At 34.8% G+C, this 23,754-nt stretch overlaps 2 protein-coding genes across 2 annotated transcripts; one reads left to right on the forward strand and one right to left on the reverse strand.

The window, feature by feature from the left end:
- Positions 1-842: 842 nt before the first annotated feature.
- Positions 843-4,269, reverse strand: LOC124837989 (receptor-like protein 6). Its single transcript, XM_047313488.2, has one exon. It carries the CDS (start codon positions 4,267-4,269, stop codon positions 949-951), a length of 3,321 nt encoding a protein of 1,106 aa, XP_047169444.1. The 3' UTR covers positions 843-948.
- A 16,268-nt stretch (positions 4,270-20,537) lies between these two features.
- LOC124837991 (subtilisin-like protease SBT1.1) lies at positions 20,538-23,573 on the forward strand. The gene is made up of 2 exons (XM_047313489.2): positions 20,538-20,695; positions 21,095-23,573. The coding sequence occupies exon 2, from the start codon at positions 21,100-21,102 to the stop codon at positions 23,395-23,397; it is 2,298 nt and encodes a 765-aa protein (XP_047169445.1). The 5' UTR covers positions 20,538-20,695; positions 21,095-21,099; the 3' UTR covers positions 23,398-23,573.
- The last annotated feature ends 181 nt before the right edge of the window (positions 23,574-23,754 follow it).

Below are 23,754 nucleotides of genomic sequence, written 5' to 3' on the forward strand. Positions count from 1 at the left end.
TGTCTTTTCCTAATTTCTCGTTGATCAGAAGTCCTAAGAATTCTCTCTAATATTTGTTTGGTATTTTGTAGGCATTTCTAGAGTTCTTTGAACTCTAAGCAAGGGTTCGATGTTTATAGTGTTATGTTATTTCGATGTAAGGAAAGGAAAGCTAGTGTTTATTTTTAAATTTGATAATAATGTGTGAAATTGTGACTGTTGGTATGTATGTTATTGTATATTGTTGGCTATGTGTTGTAGGTTGTGTGTTGTTTTCTCTTTGTGATACTCACCTTAATGATGCGAGTTTTATAATATTAAAATCGGATGTTACAATAATTTTATTTACCCTTTATTAATTAATCAATAATATTTTATTGTTGTTTATTTTTCTTAAACTTACCAATTTTTTTATTTATATAATGTATATTTACAATAGGAATCTTAATTTTGAAGAAATGGTTTATCCTAAACTTCTTTTCTTCGATACATTAAAATTTAACATCTCTCAAAGATTAATTATATTTTTAAAAATTTGATAAAAATTCTTTAAAATAGATAAGAAATGACTATATATATTTTGCTATATGTATAATTATTTTAAAAAATATTATGTATATTCTGTTTATAAAATTTTATTTATCAGTCGTTATTAACCAGGGAAAATAAGTTCTATAACTAAATTATTACTATATAATTGTAAAAACTAAAAATGTATTTTGATGATTCAGCCACAAAGCAACAGCACAAAAATTCATGAGGATACACAGATAAATATTTTACATTTATTTAATCTTTTTTTTTATCTTTCTTTATCTTTTATTTTTTTCTCCTCTAAAAATATAAAAATATTTAATGATTATTTTCCTCTTATAATATAATATATACCAAATAAATATAAATATTTCTCATCCTATCTTACTCAAACAACAATTGATAATGCAAATCCAGAATAGTTGTAACATAGAATCAATAAGGGTTCCACCTCATGATTCTATAATTTTGCCCCACACGATGCACATAAACAAAATCAAGCTGAGGAACAATCTTGCAGAGGATGTTTTCCAGGTGTTTGGAATACCACATTCTCCATCTCTTGAAGAAAATGAGTGGGAATATGTAAATTCCAAAGCCAAAAGTAAACCCCAATTCCACACTCAAGATATTCCATTCAATTGAACCCTTTGTATGTGTTTCTGATGATGGTGGTGAAAACTTTTTCCCTCCACCATCACAGTTCTGGGTTAGTGGAGGTCCACATAGCCCTTCATTGCCCACAAATGAATCACTCTCAAATGTCTGAATCTGTGTGCCTGTGGGTATTCTGCCCACCAAATGGTTGTAAGATAGATTCATGACAGCAAGAAATGATAACTTTGCAAGCTCTGTTGGAATCTCTCCACTCAAAGTGTTTACTGACAAGTCTAAGGACTCAAGGTGCTTCAGATTGCCTAAGGAAGAAGGGATGCTACCTGAGAAAGTGTTATGTGACAAGTTAAGAGCATGCAGTGCAGTGAGATTCATAAGCTCTTCTGTTATTGGCCCTTCAAAACTGTTTGATGAGAAATCCAAGGAAGTGAAGGCAGTGAGGATTTTAACCAAATTTAACTGTCTACCTTTGTTGACAATTGTAACTGAATCCTCATATGTTCTTACACCAACACCTTCCTCAAAGACATGAGAGATTATGTGGTCTATTATAAGGATGGGCTCTGATGCTATAACTTTTGCTAACTTTATTTGTAGCTCACTACTGAGATCTACAATTGCAGTTATGAAACTCACAGGATTAAAGTCATCATAGAGATTGAAATATAGATGGCCAAATCGTCCACCCTTATCTTCATCAAGCATCAGAGTTTTCCAACTCAGTAAGAGTGATGATGGTAATGTGCCACTGAAATTGTTGGAGGCTAAATCAACAATTTGAAGTGTCTCCCAATTGCCAATGTAATTGGAACATCCAATACTCCCATGCAATTTGTTTGACCTTAAAATCATGACTTTGAGGGAGGAGATGCTCTTCAAGAAGCATGGAAATCTGTCAGTTAGTTGATTGTTTCCAAGGTTTAGAACTTGTAGTTTTTGGCAATTAGCCAGAGATTTTGGGATGGTTCCCCTTAGAAGATTCCCACCAAGATCCAAAAACCTTAGAGAACATGAAGTTGAGAATGTATCTGAAATATAACCATTGAGTTTATTTCCACCAAGATTTAGTAGCCTGAGTTTGCTACTTCCTGTCAAACACATTGGAATGAGGCCGTTGAATCTGTTATGAGAAAGATCAAGTGCTCGAAGATCTGAAATGTTACAAAAGGATTCATGAATTTTTCCATGAAAACTGTTGTTTGAAAGGGAGAGAAAGTACAAGAAAGGAATGTTACTAGCAATGTCGACAAAATTAATAGAGCTGAAGTTATTGCTTGAGTAATCCAAATAAATGGCATTTTTCAGATAAGTAGGAGCAGGCCCTTGGAGACTGTTTGAGTGAAGGTCAAGTTTGAGCAAATTTGAAGTAAGGTTTTGGAAAGGCCCTTCAAAATCTGTCAAAAGGTTGTAAGAAACATTCAAGATAACCATACTGTCAAATTTCCAAATCCAGTTTGGTATTGTTCCTTCAATGTGATTGCTAGACAAGTCTAGGAAGAACAGTGAAGATTTGTTTCTCAAAAATTCAGGGAATGCTCTCAAATTGCATGAACCCAACCATAGAGTTTTCAAACTGGGAAAGGATGATGCATCATCAATTCTTGCATCAACTGACAAGTTATTGTGTGCAAGATCAAGTGAAGACAAATTCTGCAGCCTCCCAATCACACCAAGTTGTAGAGTGCCATTGAACTTATTTTTGGAAAGATAAAGCAAACGAAGTCTTTTGAGTTGAAAGACAGACATAGGAATAGGCCCTTCAAAGTTGTTGCCACTCAAATCAAGCATCTCTAATGATGACAAAGATGCATTAGGAAATTCATCCAACACACCATCAAATTTGTTGTAATAAAGCATGAGATGTTGAAGAGATTGAAGTCTTAACAAAGATGAAGGGACTCTTCCATCAAAGGAGTTATCTCCTAAATCAATCCTCATGAGATTTGTGAGGCCTTTAAAATGAGTAGATGGAACTGTACCCATAAAATGATTATGATTAAGGGATAAAACTATCAGGGCCTTGGATCTATTAAAAGATGGAATAGGACCAGTAAAGTTATTGTATGACAAGTCTAGATGAACAAGTTGGGTGAGATTTGACATTGAATAAGGAAGTGTTCCTCTGAACTGGCAATTTGATAGGTCTAATTTAGACAATTGCTTCAAATTGTCAATAGATTCTGGCAGAGGCCCAGAAAAATTTGTGTGGCTAAGGTTGAAGTTGTAGAGAGAGCCTTGACTTGGAAAGTTTGGTAGAGAGCCATGAAGACCTGGATTATCAGACACATCAAGCACCTGCAATGATGGTATTTGGAAGATAGTTTTTGGAAAGACTCCATTCAAACCACAATCACTGAGTTGCAAGGTGGTCAAATTGAACAAACTTCCCAAAGACTCTGGAACTGGACCTGCTAAATTGTTCTGGTTCAACTGAAGAATTAAGAGAGATTGCAGTTTTACTAATGAAGAATCCAAAGGACCAGAGAGATTACAAGATGACATACTTAACACTTGCATGCTAGTGAGTGAAGATAAAGCATGGCTCCACACCTCTCCTTTGGCTGATATTGCAATGCCATCCAGATGTAACTCTTTGATTTCTGTGAAGTTCTGCACAAGCATTGCAATATTTGGTGTCTCAAGTTTTAAACCATGTTTTGAAGTAACTGTGCTAGACAAATCAAGAGTTTCTAACTTGATCAAGTAAGAAATCTCAATTGGAATTTGCCCCTCAAATCCAGCATTTGACAAATTCAAATGCCTCAAATTCTTCAGTTTTTTGAACTGTGGAGGAATCTCAGAATGAAAATCATTGTGGGCCAAATTCAAACTCTGCAAATATTGCAACTCGAAGAGACTGCTTAAATGATCAATACCTCTAGAGATGGATTCTTGGCTCAAGTCAAGAGCTATAACATGGCCTTTGCTGCATGTCACTCCAGTCCATTCACAACAATCATCACTTTGGTTCCAGTGAATCAGTTTTTTGGACTTGGTCGGATTGAATACAAGGTTGTTCCTCAAATGCAGCAGCAAAGATTGTTGATGGCCAAGACAATGACCAGTTACAAAAATGATGTTGGTGCTCAAGTTTAAGAGGCAAAAGGGTAGCAAAAAAAGGCACAAGATAATAATACTCATTGGATATATGATTATGAGACTCAACCCTACGACAAATTTTAAGGTTGTTTTGCCTTTTAGGACATGATCTGTTCCTTTTATAGATCCTAATTATCAATTCACAAGTTGACTAAATCTAACTTGATGTTGTTCTGATATGAAGGGCTCATAACTTTGATACACAATATTATAATATTATAAAATGAACTTTAAACTTAGTTTAACTTTTTCAAGGATTGTACTCACAAATATCTCTTTGGAAGTTCAATATATGTAAACATCACATTAGTGAGATTCATGACTAAATTAATTAAGTTATTTTCCAACAAATTTGAAGACTTAAGTGGCAAAGAAAAATGCAAACAATTTTGTGGTACAATGAAGATGTTGAAAACAAAATGAGAACGGAGAGGACGCGTCCCTAATACTTTGAAATTCATATGTTTCTGTTATTGACCAACAAAATCTTGAACTACCAACATTAGACTTATTTACCTTAATATTTAGGATTTAGATTTGTATTCGCCAATACCAAAACAAAAGAATTATATTTAGGCGCATTTTCTTTTTCCATTCCCAGGAATATGAAAATGGGAACAATTATTCTCTTTGATTATTGGTTGCGTAAATATATTCTCGAGTACTTCTATACTTGCAAAGAAATATTAATATTTCACGACAATTTTTTTATTATTATTAAAACAGTTAAAACGAAATTAGGTAAAATGAATTTAACCAACATAGTGATAAAAAAACCGACAAAAACAACATTGAAGGCTAAATTAAATACATTTTAATCTTTTGTCTTCAATTCGTTTAATCCACGTTTTAAGAAGTTAGGCTCAGTCAAAACACTTTATAAAATAATATATATATTTTTTTAAAAGGTAACATTATTTTATTAAAATACATCCATGTATTGTATATTATATATTATATATTGTATATCAATGTATTATTTTTAATTACAATTACATTTACTAATCTACTTTAAATTTAAAATATATATTTTGTCTTAATATTTATATATTTAAAATTATTATTTTATGGATTATAAAGTCATGTGAAATCAATCCAAATAGATGTGAAGTTTTGAAGTCTGGGACATGAAAAACTACGATTTTATTGAACCAAATCATACGTGAACGAAAATTATTACTGTAAATTAGAGTGATCACACAATATTTCAAGGTTTTGGCAATGGCAAGTGTTGGAGGGGAATCAGAATTTTGAATAATTCTGAACCACATTTGAAACTTGTCCATCTTTCACGTTTTGACTATGCATGCATGGAAAGTCAAAATTCTTCTAATTATATCTTTCAACTTCATAGACTTAAATATAACCCACACAGAATATTTGAATATAGAGATGTAGAAAATCTTTAGATCAAAGCTACGTAACCCACACACTGAATGGGTTTAGTCTCAGTATGCAGTAATCACTAATTAACCATTCACTACTAAAAAAACGATTTTTAAAGTACATTGTTTTTTATTTTTAAAGGATTAAACTCTAATATCTTAGCGGACCACATCAAATTGACATTGAAATAAAATATACATGTTAAACATCGATCATAGGAAAATTTGACGGCAATTTACGACGAATTATACTATACATCTTTGTCCAATTCGTATCACTTCTAACAAAAAATAAAATACAATTGACATATGTTACTACACTAATAAACACCAATGTCAATTGGACTATACCATAGTCGACGTCTGTTATTAACAAATATAAATTATAACCTTTTTTTTAAATATTTTCTTTTTGTTTTTACAATTTTTTCAAACTTGAAAAAGCATAAAACATTTAAGACGTTTAATTTTTTTGTTTTGAATGTTTCCAACACAGAGTTAAAATTAAAACTATGAACTAATTGTAAGAACGTAGAAAATAGAGTATTAGAATAAATAGGTGTATTAAAATAATGAGACCGACTATTTTATTTTAAAATAATCTTATAATATAAATATAATTTTTTAAAGTTAGGTTCATTATCTAAATCACCTTTATCTCTCTAGAACATTATCCTCCTTGAGTTCTCTCACTTCTCTCTACTTTTTCTCATTCCTTGATCCACTATTTGACGATCAGGAGGTACCTAGGGGATCACGACGTCGAAGTCTACATATTTGCTCGATCAATTTTTCGATTTGAGTAGGTAAGTTTCGTTCCTCTTTTCTAGGTTTTCCCTAATTTTGTGATCACGCAGAATTTATGCTCTTGCATGTGTTTGGAGTCTTCTTCTCTTGATTCTTACTTCCATTTAAGTTCTAAAAGTAGTTTTTCCTATCACCAATTGGTGATTTGTAGGTGTTTCTAGAAATTCCTTACGGTGCAAGGCAAGGTCGGAGTAATTCTTGAGCAATGCAAGTTTGATTGAGGTAAAGGAAGCTAGATCTACTTTAAATTATAATTTAGTTTGTATGTGGGATGAATTTATGAGTATTATGTTATTTGAATGGAAATTAGGTTTGGAATAGACGTTTCATGATTAAATTGATTGTCTTTGAGTGTGGTTAAATGAATGGTGTTTATGAATGGAATTGAATGATGTTTGGACTGTGATGAAATGTATTGTGTGCTGGAAATTTGTGATGAGAAGGTTTAGTGAGGAGAGGGCATTGTTCAAATTTGATTTTTTGTGAGTTTTGAGGAAGTGAAGTAGTGAAATTTTGATTTAGGGATTGGGCACTCAAATGGTCAGTTGTAATAGTTTAGGTAAGTCATTTGGGGCTTGTTAGAGTCCCTAATTTGTTCAAAACTGTGCCAAGAGTAGTAGAATGAGATTTGGGTCCCTAGGTTGATGAATTGTGTGTTTTGAAGGGGGAATTGGTTAGTGATCACTTTAGAATGAGGTTAGAAAGGTTTAGACACACTTAGTCAAGTAAAATTAGGTATATAACACAATCTAGGAGGGTTAGAAGTTATGAAAAATAGTTGGAATTGGTAAATATGGAGTAGGTTGCGTAATTCTACAGATTTTGTGCTGTAGGTTATGCAGACTTGCTGAGCGAGTGGTGTTAAAGGTTGACTGACTGTCTAAGGATTCGCACAACGAGAAGGTGCGCTGAGCGAATGGTTGAGGTCTGGGACCATTGTGAGTTTTATTTTATCAGCGAGAGAGTTGGGTGTATGGGCCATTGTTTGGACTTTCACATAACGAGTTGGAGCGCTAAGCAAGAGGTTGGGGTCTAGTACCACTGGTAGTTTAATTCACAGAACGAGTTGTGTCACTAAGCGAGTGTTTGTAGAGGTTGGCTCTCTATTAATGGATTTGCACAACGAACTGGGTCGTTGTGCGAGTAAGTCAGTGGTCGCTCAGCGAGTGTGTGCACTGAGTGACTATTCCAAAGTATCATGTAGTCTTTTCTTCTTTGTTCTTTATTAGTTGGGTTTATGAATTTGATTTGTTTGTGGATGATGTATGACTATATATGAGTATCAAAGTAAGGTTCATTGTTTCAAATGGTGTGAAAAAGAATTCCAAGGAGGAATTTCTCAGTGGTGCTTGCTCTAGTTTGTAAGTATGAATATAGGAAACTCAGTCTTGGAGTTCATCCTAACATTCTAATGGTCACCTATTCTCAAGTAGAGAAGGGTGAGGCATGTCGTGAGAATAACAAGAGGTCCTAGCCTAGGGGTTTTTCCTTGCCTTAAGGTGAGTGATAATGGACTAACCTTGTGTGGTAGCTTGGGGTGGGCCAGCTGTTTCACCACAACAAGTGCATGAACTACCATAGCTACATATTCATACAAATACGGATGGTCAAGTCAAGGATTGGTTAAATGCAAATTTAGTTTCGGTTCAGTATGTTTGGAGTTTATCTTGTTTGAATGTTTAATTGTTCTCATATATCATTGTTTGTTTTCTTCTAGCTTACCCTTTTATTTATGTTTATGTGTATGTTATTTAATTTGCAAGACAAATTTGAGGAGCTGATCCAATTCGGCCACCTCAAGCAGTTGTGAGGCGCGATGATGAGGGAGGTTCGTGTTTTAGCTACCAAAAGTTTGATGGCTAAAGAGAAGGAAGGAGGGATAGACAAAAGGATGAGATGAAAGAAGAACCAGCCCAGCACGAAGTGAGACTCTCTAATGCTAGACCCCTATTAAGAGGTATAATCAATACTATATCTGGAGGTTTCGTTGGAGAAAGATCTTTATCTTCAGCCAAGAAGAGACATCTAAGGTTGTGCAGTTAGCTAAAGTCGTATCCCGAACTTTTAGAGGAAGGAAAGGCCTCCTCTTACCTTTACAGATGTCGACATTCAAGGAGTGGATCCAAATCAAGACGACCCTATGGTCATCATAGTGGGAAACTTAGCTGGAGTTAGTAGAAAAGGTAATGACTTTATATGATGAGTCGATATATAGTTTTTTCTGGAGAGAAAGTGAGAGTACTAAGGGCTACATCGACCTGCATACAACCTTTGGAGAAGAGGATTTAACAAAGACCATACTTATTTGGTACTTGGTCATAGATGTAACATCCCAAAAATATAGTATAACTATATTATAGAGTCATCACATAAAATGATAAAATAGAATAGTCATCTACTAAGTAATAAAGTGTTAACAATACAGTTATCCAAAAATAACCATAAAATTAAAACTTCACAAAATTCTATCTAAAGAACAAAACTTTAAACATAACCGATCGGTCCCTAAAAAAATTCTCCACCTAACCGATCGATCCTAGTCTAAGCAACTGGGTCCTCTCCATCCAGCGTCTGCTCCACCGAACATTCGCCATCCTCTGCTCACATCCACTGGATGATCATTGCAAAGGAGAAAATGCTGAACAGGTAACATATCAAGAAGAAAAGAAGGGTAAGCCAGTGTAATTTAATAGTCATGTGAACATACAATCCAAACAAACATATCAGATAATCATACACATGTAGAAAAACATATAAACACATATCGACCGACCACTTGAACCGATCGTCCGGACTAGTATGAATATGTAGCTTTGGTCGTTCGTGCACTCGTGGGTGTAGTAACTAGAAACCTATCAGCTACCACACGAGGTTAACCCGTTATCACTCACCGTACGACACCCCCCCCCCCTCAGCTAGGGCCTCCTGCTATTCTCAAGACATGACTTACCCATCTCTACTTGAGACTTTGTAATCATTAGAATTTCAGGATGAACGCCGTGGATTTCGCTATCCATATTCATACTATACCACCAACTTGATTAACCGATCATTGAGACATTCCTCCTTGGATATCTCTTTCATACCAGTTGAAACATCATACTTCATTTGAATTTTAATACAATTTCTCATACAAGATAGATCAATACAACTCTAATAATCAATCCGAACCAAACAATGAAATCAACATTTAAAGACCGAATAACATTTCGTAGAAGAAAATCGAACAGACAACAGCACAACCCCTGAGTACGACCGAACAAAAAAGATCATCATAATCTATGAATGAGACCGAATGGAAAAACACTCATAACACGTGATCATGACTAAACGGTCATTCAACGAGTAAGGCTCAAAACATGGGCCTACTGTAGTTGAAGGGTCGAACACTTACACAACTGAACACTTTTTAACTTAGATAGAACACTAAAAGAAAATGTTATTGTAATATATTTTGGAAAACCTATCATAATAGCTAGATCGATGGCATTTTCCTAATAAAAGAAAATGTTATTATGACGTATTTTAGAAAACCTATCATAATAGCTAGACAGGATGACAATTTTGTAATAAAGTTTAAAATGTATTATGACATATCTAAGAGCACCTATCATAATAATGCAAACAATATATTGACATTGGTATGATAACAACCATTATTATTATTTCATTAAGAAACTTTAACTTTCAAAAAGTAAATCACACAGTCTCCCAATTATTTTGAAATTTGACAGATTTTCCACCAACTTTATCTATAGATTAAAGATGAGAAGTGAACATTTTAAGAAAAAAAAATGTAAAATATTTTATTAAGGTTAATAAACTAAAAATTAAACTACTTGTAAATAAAATTTCTCAATTCTAAATATTTGCTCAAGTATAAAAAAAAAAAGTTAAACCACTTCTGCAGTACCTATTTATGTTAGGGTTTTCCAAATAGATCCCTTTCTTAATTTTCCCCCAATTGAGTCCTTAAAAGTGAAAAATTGACTCAATTGGCTCCCTACCGTTAAATTGAGTTAATGAGATTAAGTTTTTGATGATCTGGCAGCTTAACATGGTAAATTTTTAATATGTGGCATTAGCACAGGTTGGTACATGAAATTTCATTATATTATACATTTTAAAATTAGGTTTTCTGAAATGTATAATGTTAGGAATTAGGGTTCATTGAAATTGGGTCAGAAATTGGGATTAAAATTCTGAAGTAGAGTGTTCTTCGACGTTGCGCGAAGTCGTTATTGGAGAGGGTGTTTAGTTAATTAGGGCTTGGGTATTTGCAATCACCAAGTGAGATGTGAATCGCGAAGTCCTTGGACGTGTATCAAAAGTGGTTGGAGTGGAATTTTGTACAAGGTTAGTATATGTAGTATAGGTAAATTTGAATTTAATATTCGGTATTTTTTGTAGTCATGTGGCCATGATTTTTGGAATGTGGGGTTGGAGTTGTCCGAAAATGTGTTGTATGCTTATTGCGGTTGTGGTCCCCCATGTCTCCCATAGTTAAAGTACCTTTCTTCTGTCATATCACTTGGATTTGTTTTAATATATGATGTTTTTTGTCGTTTTATGGTTATTTATAGGTGTAGAATACTGTTGATTGTGTTGTTTGTGATGGAGGATGATATAGAGGTGGTTATTCACCATGGGGGAAGTTCATGAATGAAGAGTTCCTTAAGTATGAAGGGGAAACTAATACTATGTATTTTGACTCTGACTTATGGAGCTACTTTGTTGTACTAAGTGTAGTGAAATGGCTTGGGTATGATGGATTTAAGGATTTGTGGTTCTTTGTTGGATGTGGTTTTGTGTTAGATTACAGGTTAGAACCATTATTTGATGACAGAGGAGCTATGCATATGGTGAATTTAGCTAGGTTAAACGGTAAGGTTCATTTATATGTTGTCCACACTGTGTCTCAACCTGATGTCATACACATGATTGAATATGATGTTGATGAAGGACGTGAGGAACTTGCAGCAATGATGCATGAGGGTGGTGATTGTGCAGTTTTGGATGAGAGGACAAAAGAAGATGATGGTGGTGTAACTGAACAGTTGGGTCAGGCCATACAAAAAGATCATGTTGAGGGTGTATGTGGTAGTCAATCCTTGGGAGATGATGCTGTAACACAACAATTGGTGAAGTTGTAGGTGTTGATGGTGACATGATAAAAGGACATTATGGCAAGGGTGAGAGGAGATAATTAGATGATGGTGAGGCTGACAGAATAGAAGTACATGACGGTGAAGGTGATGGTGGTATAACACAAGAGTTGGGAGATTTGAGAGACTTGGATGACATACAAGTAGAAGTTCGTAAATGGAGTACATCGGATGATGATGATAATGGTGAAGTGAATAATATGGAGGACTTAGTTAACATAAATGTCGAGTGTGACTTAAGAGAAAGTGGAAGGTCTTGTAATATGGAGGTTGAAGTTGAATCTGTTTCACTTGAAATGGAGAGGTCATATTGGAGTGTTATTTCCGAGTTAGATTTGGATGATGATGACATTAGTGATAGCAGTTTGTTCAATGATGAATGGGAATTTGAGGACTTAATTACTCCTGACATCAGTGATAGTGAAAGTAATGATGAAAAGTGTTAGAAATGATGAGCTTTGTTTCTCAAAACCAAGAGGGGGTGAATCGGTGTTTTATAAAAATACTCGTTTTTCAAATCTTTTTCGCAAATAGGATGAATCTTTAAACCTTTTTTTTCTGAACAGCAAGCAATGTGTATGCAATATAACAATATGCGTATTCAAATGATGACAGTATGTAATCGATTAATGTAGAGAAATAGGGAGCAGAAAAATCAAACTCTAAGTTTTATACTAGTTCGGCCTTAATGCCTACAACCAGTGTCCTTTCAATCAACCTGAGATTGAAAGCCAATTTGCACTATAGAGATATGAGTTTTTACAACAAGGTCTTTACAGCGACCACACTGTCAAAATGTAAATCACCTCACTAACTCACTAATCTAATATAGCCAAATACAAAAACCCTGCAGCAAGAACAATCCCCTCCTGTAGTCACCCCTTTGAGAACCCTCGCAAAGTACAAGAACTCCTCGTTCTTCTTCCTAGCAACACGCATAGGGAACAACAACACAGATTGTGAAACTTCTCCTGATCACACAGCAAGCACCTCAGTTGTGCAGAAAGATCAAATTCTTCAAATCAATCAAGCTTGTCTCTCAAGAAATCTTCAAGAATAGTCCACCACTTCAATTTCTTGTTTCTTAGAGCGTTTGATCACCTTTGTAAAACTTTTTAGCACAATCTAAATTAGATATTGATAACAGTTGAAAAACTGTTATTTTTCTACTTAAAATTGACCTTAAAGAGAACCTTTATGACTTATAAACTAGCTTGGAATCATGCTTTTGTTTATATTTTTGAAATAAGAGAGTTGGATGTGTTTTATGCTTGGTTTCCTTATTTTTTGTAGGTTTTAAGATGAATTGAATGAAAGAAGTGAAGTAGGAAGAAGTTGGAATCAGAAAAGAAAGTGAAAAGTGCACAAAAAGAGAAGACACGAGTACCGCTCAGCGGCATTCTTGATCCCGCAGTAACCGCTGAGGGGAAAATGTAGCTGAGTGCCAATCTGAAGTGTCGCGCTTACCGCTGAGCGGTAAAAACCGCTGAGAACCATTTTTATGGGCCTCGGGCCACTTTTCTGTAATTTTTAGAATACTATATAAGGTTTTAGTCGTCCTAGGTCAATCATCTTTGGCTGGAACGAAGCAAATTACACTTTCTTCACCCCTTGGAGGAGGATTTTGGATGCTCAAGCTCCACTCTTCAAATTCTAGGGTTTTATCTTTCATTCTTCCATTGTTTTCATCTAGTTTCACCATGAATATGGTGAACTAAACCTTTATTGTTGTTGGGGAATTAATGTAATCCTTTGAAACTCTCATGTATGGAATTGGTTCTTTAATACATATGCTTTCTTTCATTAATTGTTAGGGTTTTTCCTTTTTCCTTAATGCATGTTTTGTTTAACTCATTCTATTGCATGATTACTGATTTTGTCGATATGAACACATACGGGGAAATCTAGATCTGGGGAATCTCTCCCAATAGTAGTATAAACCTAGACACTGGAATATGATGGTTGGTTGCCTTTAAGCTTCTGTGTGAAATAATGCATGAATAATTGCTAGGGAGACAAGACATTGTAAACTAGTGATTGTGAGCAGGCTTTTTGCACCAAGACATTGGGTTTAAGGTAATTTAGAAAGTGGCATTAACATTAATGAAGAAAGATGAATTATTGATTACATGAGAGTGGATAGGATGAAATTAATAAACCCCAACAACATAATCATTCATATAACTCAAATCACGTGTTTTACTTCTTCCTTTCCATTGATCAATACATGCATTCATATTTACTTTTTAGTAATTTGCATTTAAAATCTCAAAGAATTGGTTTTACAAGTCTTAGATAATCAACAAATCACATAATTGTCTAGGCCGTGAGTCCTTTGGGAAAATGATACTTGGTCTTACCAGTTTTATTACTTGATACGATTCGGTTTCCAAATTGTTTAATGAAATGCCACAAAGAGAAGCAGAATTTGTGTTTTCTGGTTTTTAACCTTTCAAAACTGGATTGCAAGGATTAATTTGCTTTTTATCATTTGTTTACATTGGTATAAGCATTTAAATGTATATGGAAACAGAATCCCAGCTCTTGCCAATCTAGGAATGCAAATCAAAATATGTACAATGTCAAACAACAAAGCAATGCTGACTGCACCAGAAACAAAGGCTGGAAAAATGGAAACATCAGTGGTCAAAATCAATGATATTGTGGTTAATGCTCAATTGAGAGTTCCAGCAAGTTTATATTATGAAATTGAATGTGTGCAATCACTTAGGCAACAAAGAAAGTAACCACAACAAAATCCACTAGTTCACTTCCCAAAATTTATCAAAATTTGGTGGTTTGGCTGGTGTGTTTTTGGATAGGTTCAAAAATGACCATATGAATAGTAGAAACAGATTTCAATTCACCAAATATACTTGGACAAACATGCAAACTGCACCGAAACACTCAAAATTCCAAAATCACCTTTGTAGTTGCCACTTATGCAGCAAAAGTGGCCAAAGACATGTAGGAACATGTAGGAAAGGTCCTAAGCAACTAGATCTTGCTTAAACATGTGAGCTAGGAGAAGTAACAATGGCCTAAGACATGGAAATGATTACAGCACGGTGCAAAGCTGGAAAAAAAATACTCTGACAGTTTTGAGAATCAGATTTTTGATCAACTCAAATACTGATTGTACAATTATGAGAATTTTAGGAGTTGGAATCACTTGAGACTTATTTAAAATCAGTAAGCAAGCTTGCACAAAACTTAAGAAGCACAAAAAAACTGGACAAAACAACTTATACAAAATGCACCAAAATATGACTCTTTGTGTAGTGTTTGAAATCAGTATGATGAACTCAGCCACTCATTTTGCTTTTCTTTCATGCATATGATTTGCAATTACTTTAGACACAGTTTAAATCATTAGACAATTGCTCAAAGCTTAAAACAACAGAAATTTGGATGAAATCAGATTAACAGTTTATCAAAACCGAAAATACAGTTTCTGCAGAATTTGAATTGGAAAAATCAGTGTGCAATGGTGTAAGCTCAAATGATCAAAGCTGGACATGGTTCCATTGCTTTTCATGATCAACATATAGCTACCAACACACTGGACTCAAACAAAACAGAAAGAAATCACAGCTGAACAGAATTAAACATTGTGACAGAGGTAAAACTCCAAAAACATTTGCACATGATTGAGACACAACTGGAACAATGATTAAGCGGAATGGAAACGAAACTTAAAGAAGATGCACCGATTAAAATGATTGACAAAGACTAAGGAACAGTGAACGAAAACAATTATTCACTCAAACATAAAATCAAATCACAGAATATCAAAAAAACAAATCAAACGGTTGGTGACAGAGAACAGCACAACACAGACAAAACTGGAAATGAATGAAAGAGCAACTTAGCTCGTTGAAGCACAACGTGGACGACTGACTCTGGAAGCCAAATGATGGAAGCAGCCTTCGCGTTCAAGATTGGAGCGACTTCTCGGACCAGAAGTGGCGGCAAAATGGAGATGTTCCGGTGCTTGCAAGGTGTTTGAGGAAATGTGTGGCAGTGTTTGGATGTGGTGTGATGAGGAATTCTAACTCAGACGGATTTCCTTAGGGGAAAGGAGCTAAAGGGAGACAAGCTAAAACAGCTTCAAGTAATGAACTTGAGAGAATGGCTGGATTTCAGCAGCATTTCATTATCAAACTCAAGTTATGATCACTTTACTAACACAGTATGCAACAATCAATATATTATATGTTCAACACGTGTGACAATCACAATATGTGCATATTTCACAATAATCATAAACACATACAACATATGACATATACCACAGTACATATTCATGTGTTTTTATTATCAATGTGTTGTGATCATCAAAAATCACTATCATAGGGATTGGGTTCAACTATCATAGTGTTCCCCCTATCAACAAAAAGGGTTATGGGAAATTTGTTACATTTACTATGCCTAAAACTATTGTTGATTTCAAATGAGAAGTGAGAACATATTTTAGAGACAAATAGAACATCTTGGATGCAATCAAAACCTATGCACTAGACAATGGAAGAAATATCAAATTTGTTAAAAATGATAAGAAAAGAATAAGGCTTAAATGTGTGGGAGGAAAAGGACAATGTCCTTGGATGGCATATTATGGTTGCATGGAGGCAGTGCATATGTGGCAATTGAGGACTGTTGTGGACACCTACACATGTAGTAGGGAGCACAAGTTGCGCGTACTGAATGCAAAATGGCTAAGTAAAAAATTGGAAAAAACACTCAGAGAAAATCCTAATGCTAAGGGAGTTGATATTAGAGATAAAATTAGTAGGAAATGGAACATAGGAATATCTAAAAGAATGGCTTACAGGCCACACAAAAAGATTAACATAAGGTAAATTGCATTGTAATTTATTGTCTTTTATTTCATATGCATAGTTTGAAAATGAATATCAATTAACTTGCCTACTCATTCACAGGGACTGTTACCAACCATACAACATGATGAAGAGATGTTAGAGGAAATCAGACTTTACATGATGAAGAGATGGGCCACTAATAGGTCAAGGGTAAGGTCATTTCAATCATCAATTTGTCCAAAAATAGTTAGTAGACTACAAAAGAAGGCACAACTAACAAAATATTGGATTCCCAAGTATTGAACAATTCTGGTATATGTTTTTCTTTGTTCATTTATTCGCACAGGTGGTCTGCACTAATGTTGGGTTATGTTCACAGTTAGTTTGTACACAAGTTATTTGAAGTCAAACATGTGTCATAAAGTGGGGAGAATTTTGTGGTGAACATAGATGAATATTCATGTTCCTCTAGAAAATGGAGCATTAGTGGAATATCTTGTGTTCATGCATTGGAAACAATGAGGTTTCTGAACATAGATGGAGAGGACTACATACCTTCTTGGTTCCAGAAGTCAACCTATGAAAAAATTTACTCTTTCATTATTTGTCCTATTAATGGAAAGAACCTCTAGGAAATCAGCCAATATCCTGATGTCATGCCTCCATCAAAAAGAAAGTTGCCAGGTAGACCTAATAAGAAAAGGAGGTTAGAGTAGTGAGAGATGAAAAATGATTCAACAAGAATGACAAAAGGTGGATTACTGAAGAGATGTAGGTTGTGTAGGGAATTGGGCCACAACATAACACGTTGTCCCAAAAGAAATGAAGAACCTGTTGTGCAGCCATAGGGAGAAGAACCCATTCCATTGTCTGAGGGTCAAGCAGATGTGGAAGAAGCTTAACCATAGCACCACATGTCTAATCAACATTTTAATACATGAAAGGAAATGTAATAGATAAAAGCATTGTTGTATGAGCAATGTTTTATATTTTAGTATTCTAGATATTGGTATTTCTATGAACAAAGCTTTGTAATGGATGACTACATTTTGTTATTAATATAGCATATGTTATTATGTCCATCTTGATATCAGTAATGGATGACTACACATTATGTGCCATTAATTGTTGTTGTACTACTTATGTCCATCACAAATTTGTTTTTTATCTTTAAATGAATATTGAGAATAATGGGAAATAACTTATTCTTGTTTTGAGTAATGGGTCTTGAGTTGAAGACATTATTGAAGTTGAAGCTTTACCAATTCAGAATGTTACTACAAACTGATATTGATAAGTTAAAAGATGTGTTGGGAATGTTGTTGCAGTTACTTTAAAAAGCTTGGTGTTAATTTCATTTTCCTGAGCTAACGTTGGTGAATTATGAATGGTAGATTTTATGCACTGTTATTATTAATTGGTTCACTACACAGATTATACTGCCATTTCAATGTCTGATGAATTAACTCAACAAAAGCAATGCAAATTGCCTCCACTTCTTCTTCAAAAAACATAACCACAATGTACCAAATCAGACACATCATTTCATCTCATTGTTTGGAAATCTTAATTTCATTAAACATCTGCAACAACAACAATACATTGAAACACATCTTAATAACATTAAACTGGAAGAATACATTAACTGTCCTACATTACACCTACAACAACATATCATGTCGTTCCCATGAACATCTATAATAATGTTCATTACACATAGAACACTATCAATCCCAACTAACAATCCCTACGAACAATTTCGTTCACGTTTGAAGACTCATCACAACTTTCTCCAGATCAACTATCACTTTCATTTTGTTCACTCTTCAGCAACCTCTCATCCTTTGTTTCCAACAACTCACAACTAACACTTTCGTCAAATCCACCATCGTTGCACCATCTGAAGTAGTTGCATCCAACATTTTCACTTCTAACCTTATACTTAGGGCAACTTCAGAATTGTTTTCCTCGATTCTTACTGGTTTTTGCAGTCCTCAACACATACTTCTCTCCATAATGGCAAATCACTTATGCGTCATTCCTTCCTCCATCTCCGCAAGAGCTGACATAGCGGAATTGCTTTCGACACTTATTGAAAGTGAAAGACAAACACGAATGGCCCATAGATATTCTTTCATCTTGTGTCTTGCCACTTTCGTCTTGCATCTTCAACCTTCAAGTGCTTTCAATGGTTGCCAATTTTAATCCAAGAAGAACGAACCCTAAATCCATAATTCCTCATCTTTAGATTTAGCACCCTCTACATATGTCCCATTTTAAAATTCACCACCAAACCCTAATATTTAAATGTATAATATAATGAAATTCCACATACCAACCTGTGTTAATGTCACGTATTAAAAATTTACCACGTCAAACTATCAGGTCATAAAAAACTTAATCTTAACCCAATTTAACGGCAGTGAGCCAATTGAGTCAATTTTTCACTTTTAAGGACTCAATTGGGGAAAAAAATTAAGAAATAAATGTATTTGGAAAAACCCAACTTAAATAAGGACTACGGAAGTGATTTAACAAAAAAAATAGAAGCAATTGTTAATTGATTCACAAATTTCTTAATAGACACACCCATTTGTCATCTAAATGAGTGAGTGAGAAATACTTTTAGATTTGACTCAAAAGAAGGTTTGTATCATCATGTTAATTAATCATCAATAAAACTTGAGTCCAATCACATAAGATATTGATATCACTCTTTATCAAAAACTTTAAAACAATGTGTTAACATGTCTTCACCTTTATATAATATTCTACTTTCTCATGTAAAACTTAGATTCACACTTGAAATTGTAATATATATATATATATATATATATATATATATATATATATATAAAGTAATAAGTAAAATTCATTTTTATTCAATGATTTAAAATAACACTTAGATTCTTAATAAATCATTATTTATATTTTATAATTTGATCTTACCTTTCCAGTGGACATGAGATGTCAAAGTGTAAAATGTGATACACGCTTTAAAACACAAACTAAGGAGAACTCTTTGTATCTTCAGCTCTTAAAATTCTTGCATCAATGCATATCATTCATAAGCACATTCCAAGACTTAGCTAGCACTAAAGTTGTGGTCCCAAAAAGAGTCTTCTGTTCTTGCTTAGCTGACACGTACTAATTCCCTTATTTAGAAAGCTAGAACAGCAAACAATAATAGTAAATAGTTGTAGCATGTGAGAGTGCTGATCAAAAGTGTTGTCTTCCCACTTAGAAATCTCCTAATAAAATTTCAGACTCACCATCCTTCTGGATCTGAAAAGATTTCCAAAGACTCCACTAAATTGAACTAAATGGGCAACCACAATGCCATCAAATCAACTACTTTTTCAGCTTCATACACTGAATAAAGGATCAGTTTGAAGCACACTGATATTAGTGTGGCTTAATGGGTGCAACTGCACTAAAATGAAATGTAAAAAAATTCAAAGTTAGATACAGTTTATAAACTGTAATTCAGTCAGAGTTAGAGGTTTAAGTTTCACTTTAGTTGAAATTTCAATAACAATATGTAAGGAACTTCATCTGAGATTTATGCTAAAGGAAATAAACAAAAGATAATGGATATGTTATCAGTTGCAAAGATAAGAGATGAAAAAATTTGCATGAACTTCCACATTGGTGCAATCTGAGGTGTATTTGGTTAGTCAACATAATGTAAATTACTAGCTAGAACTTAATTAACTGGTGTTGACTGATTCAACATCCTCTGTTGGAAAGACCATGGTGGGGTAGATTCGTTTCCATTTGCAGAGCTCACTAATTGACTTAAGTAAAATAAGATGTGCCTTTGGCCCACATGAACATTGTTAGAACTGTCTCTAAGATACCACAATATTCTATAATGAAGAAATGATGTCAGAATTATAAATGTCAATCTGAAATTAAAAGGGCCTTCATAAAAGGATAAAATAATGCAAAAGTTGTAAGTGGAAACAACTATCATGGTCAATAATATAACTTGCAACTGAATACAGAAAAATATTTGCACCACTAAATATACAATGGCCCATCATTGGACCAGTTGCCATCACAATAAGTATATAAGAACTTAAATGGTGCAGTCTTGAAGTAGAAGATAAGAATACAAAAGGTAGACTCATTGCCATTGCAGAACTGCAATTTAATGAACACACAAAATTTTAATGCCTTTAACTTTTTCTTCTTGTGCTTATTAAAGATTCAGTGTTAGCAACCACTAGCATTCTTCACCCCCCATATCTTTTTCTCTAGTGTTCTTGTGCTAACTGCAGCATTGGTTTGAACCTCTACCTCCATTGTCTCTGTCACTGTTTATTGATAGCTTCTAGTTTTTTAGTAAACACTAATTAGCTATGTATCATTTACTCTAGTAGTATTGTTTAGAATGTTGCTTGCATGGTATACTTATAAAGTGTGATCTACACAAATAGGGAATTTTTTCCTGTAAGTTTGTTATATATGTTTCTAGAGTAGGATATATGCTTCATAAAGAAAGATTAGAGATAGTTTGCATTGCTAAGAATTATGTCTGTAAAAACCAAACAAAAAAGTATGCAGTAAGGAAAAAAAGTTCATTGAAGTTTGAACATGTTATATAAAAGTATACTACTTTTATTTTGTTAGATAAAATATTATATAAAGTGTTTTCTTTTTGTCTGCTGTCACTTTTGTGTAGGCAACATGAACTTCAGGGCACTCCTACTCTTCCTGGCCTTTATGGTGACAAAGTCAGTAGCAGTAGTGGAGAAGCAGACATACATAGTACACATGGACAAGACCAAGATGGAAGCCTCAGTCCATTCCCAAGGCTTGGCAAAACCTTGGTTCAAATCAGTCATTGATTTCATCTCTGAAGCTTCATTCGAAGAAGAAGAAGGAGGAGAACCTCAACTCCTTTATGTTTATGAAACCAGCCTTTTTGGTTTTGCTGCTCAACTTTCAAATAAGCAGCTTGAGTACTTGAACCAAGTGGATGGCTTCGTTGCAGCATTACCTGATGAACTATTGACCCTTCACACAACCTACACCCCCCATTTTCTTGGCCTGCAGGAGGGAGAAGGACTTTGGAGTGCTTCTAACTTGGCCTCAGATGTGATCATAGGAGTCCTTGATACAGGAATATGGCCTGAACACATCAGTTTCCAAGACACCGGTTTGTCCAAAGTACCCTCTCGGTGGAAAGGAGCTTGTGAAGCAGGCACCAATTTCTCTGCCTCAAGTTGTAACAAGAAGCTTGTTGGTGCAAGAGTCTTTCTTCAAGGGTATGAAAAATTTGCAGGAAGGATCAATGAAACCATGGACTATCGTTCTGCTAGAGATGCTCAAGGACATGGATCACACACAGCCTCAACGGCAGCTGGAAACATGGTGAAGAATGCCAGCTTTTTCGGCTTGGCCAGTGGTTCAGCCAGTGGAATGAGGTATACCTCAAGAATAGCTGCTTATAAAGTATGCTGGCGTTTAGGCTGTGCTAACTCTGACATATTAGCAGCTATTGACAAAGCTGTTGCTGATGGTGTTGATGTACTGTCACTCTCATTAGGTGGCAGTGCCAGACCTTATTACAGCGATAGCATTGCCATAGCCTCATTTGGAGCAACACAAAACGGTGTTTTTGTTTCTTGCTCGGCAGGCAATTCAGGCCCTTTTAGTTCTACTGTTGGAAATGTTGCCCCGTGGATCATGACTGTTGCTGCTAGCTACACTGATAGGAGCTTTCCAACTCAAGTGAAGCTTGGAAATGGAAAGCTTTTCAAAGGGTCATCATTGTACAAGGGCAAGAAAACTAACCAATTGCCTCTTGTTTATGTCAATTCCTCAAAAGAACATAGGACAGCACAGTATTGCACCAGAGGTTCTCTTGATCCAAAGTTTGTCAAAGGAAAAATAGTTGCCTGCGAACGTGGAATAAACAGTAGAACTGCAAAGGGAGAAGAAGTAAAGATGGCAGGTGGAGCAGGAATGATACTACTCAACTCAGAAAACCAGGGAGAAGAACTTTTTGCTGACCATCATGTTTTGCCAGGCACATCTTTAGGGGCCTCTGCAAGTAAAATAATCAGAAGCTACATTCACTCAGCAAAAGCACCAACAGCTTCAATATCCTTCCAAGGGACAGCATATGGAGACCCTGCACCAGCTATGGCAGCATTTTCTTCTAGAGGACCAAGTGCAGTAGGAGGAGATGTGATCAAACCAGATGTTACTGCACCTGGTGTGAACATCTTGGCTGCTTGGCCTCCCATAACTAGTCCAAGCATGCTCAAGAGCGACAAAACAAGTGCAGTATTTAACATAGTCTCAGGTACCTCAATGTCATGTCCTCATGTTAGTGGTATAGCAGCCTTGATCAAATCTGCGCACAATGGTTGGTCACCTGCAGCCATCAAATCTGCTCTGATGACTACTGCTTCTGTATCAAACAACAAAGGTGCTGCAATTGCTGACTATGGTTCAAAAAATTCAGCACTTGCTGACCCCTTTGCATTTGGTTCAGGCCATGTTAACCCTGAAAGAGCTTCTGATCCAGGATTGGTCTATGACATCACCACCAAAGATTACCTAAATTACTTGTGCAGCCTGAAATACACACCCTCCCAGATTGCTTTATTGTCAAAAGGTAATTTTACATGCCCCAAAAAATCAGCTCTTCAAGCTGGTGACTTGAACTACCCCTCATTTGCTGTGCTATTTGGCACAAGGGCTCTAAAGGCTAGTGTGACATTCAAGAGGGTAGTTACAAATGTAGGAAAGCCCAAAATTTCTTATGCAGTGAAGGTGGAAGAACCAAATGGAGTATCTGTTAGGGTTGAACCAAGGAATATCAGTTTCAGAAAAACTGGTCAAAAAATGAGTTATAAGGTGAGTTTTGTTTCAAATGGGAATACAACAGTTACTGGAAACTCATCATTTGGATCACTTACTTGGGTATCAGGTAAATATGCTGTTAGAAGCCCTATAGCAGTGACATGGAAATGATAGAAAGGTCTTTCAATAGAATTCCTATAGCAGAAAAATAAATTTTAACCTCAGAACTAGCAGGGGAGCTTTATCTCAGAATTATGATGCAGCACACTATTACTGTAACTTTGTTACTATCTTTAAGCTTTATTGAATAAAAGAACACTTGTACCATCTTTAAGTTAAAATCACTGTTTTATATTATTAGGTTCTCTTCATTAATTGATTAAATTAAAAAAATATATATCTATCTCTAAATTTTCTTACCCCAAAAATAAATATTTTTTATCTATTTAAAATTGATATTACAGATGAAATAATAACTTTATATTTTAAATGGGTAAAAATAAATTATACAAAGGAAATTCTTTTACA

This window comes from Vigna umbellata, chromosome 11 (assembly GCF_029865625.1).
Source record: "Vigna umbellata cultivar VRB3 chromosome 11, Vumbellata_1.0, whole genome shotgun sequence".
Classification (NCBI taxonomy): domain Eukaryota; kingdom Viridiplantae; phylum Streptophyta; class Magnoliopsida; order Fabales; family Fabaceae; genus Vigna; species Vigna umbellata.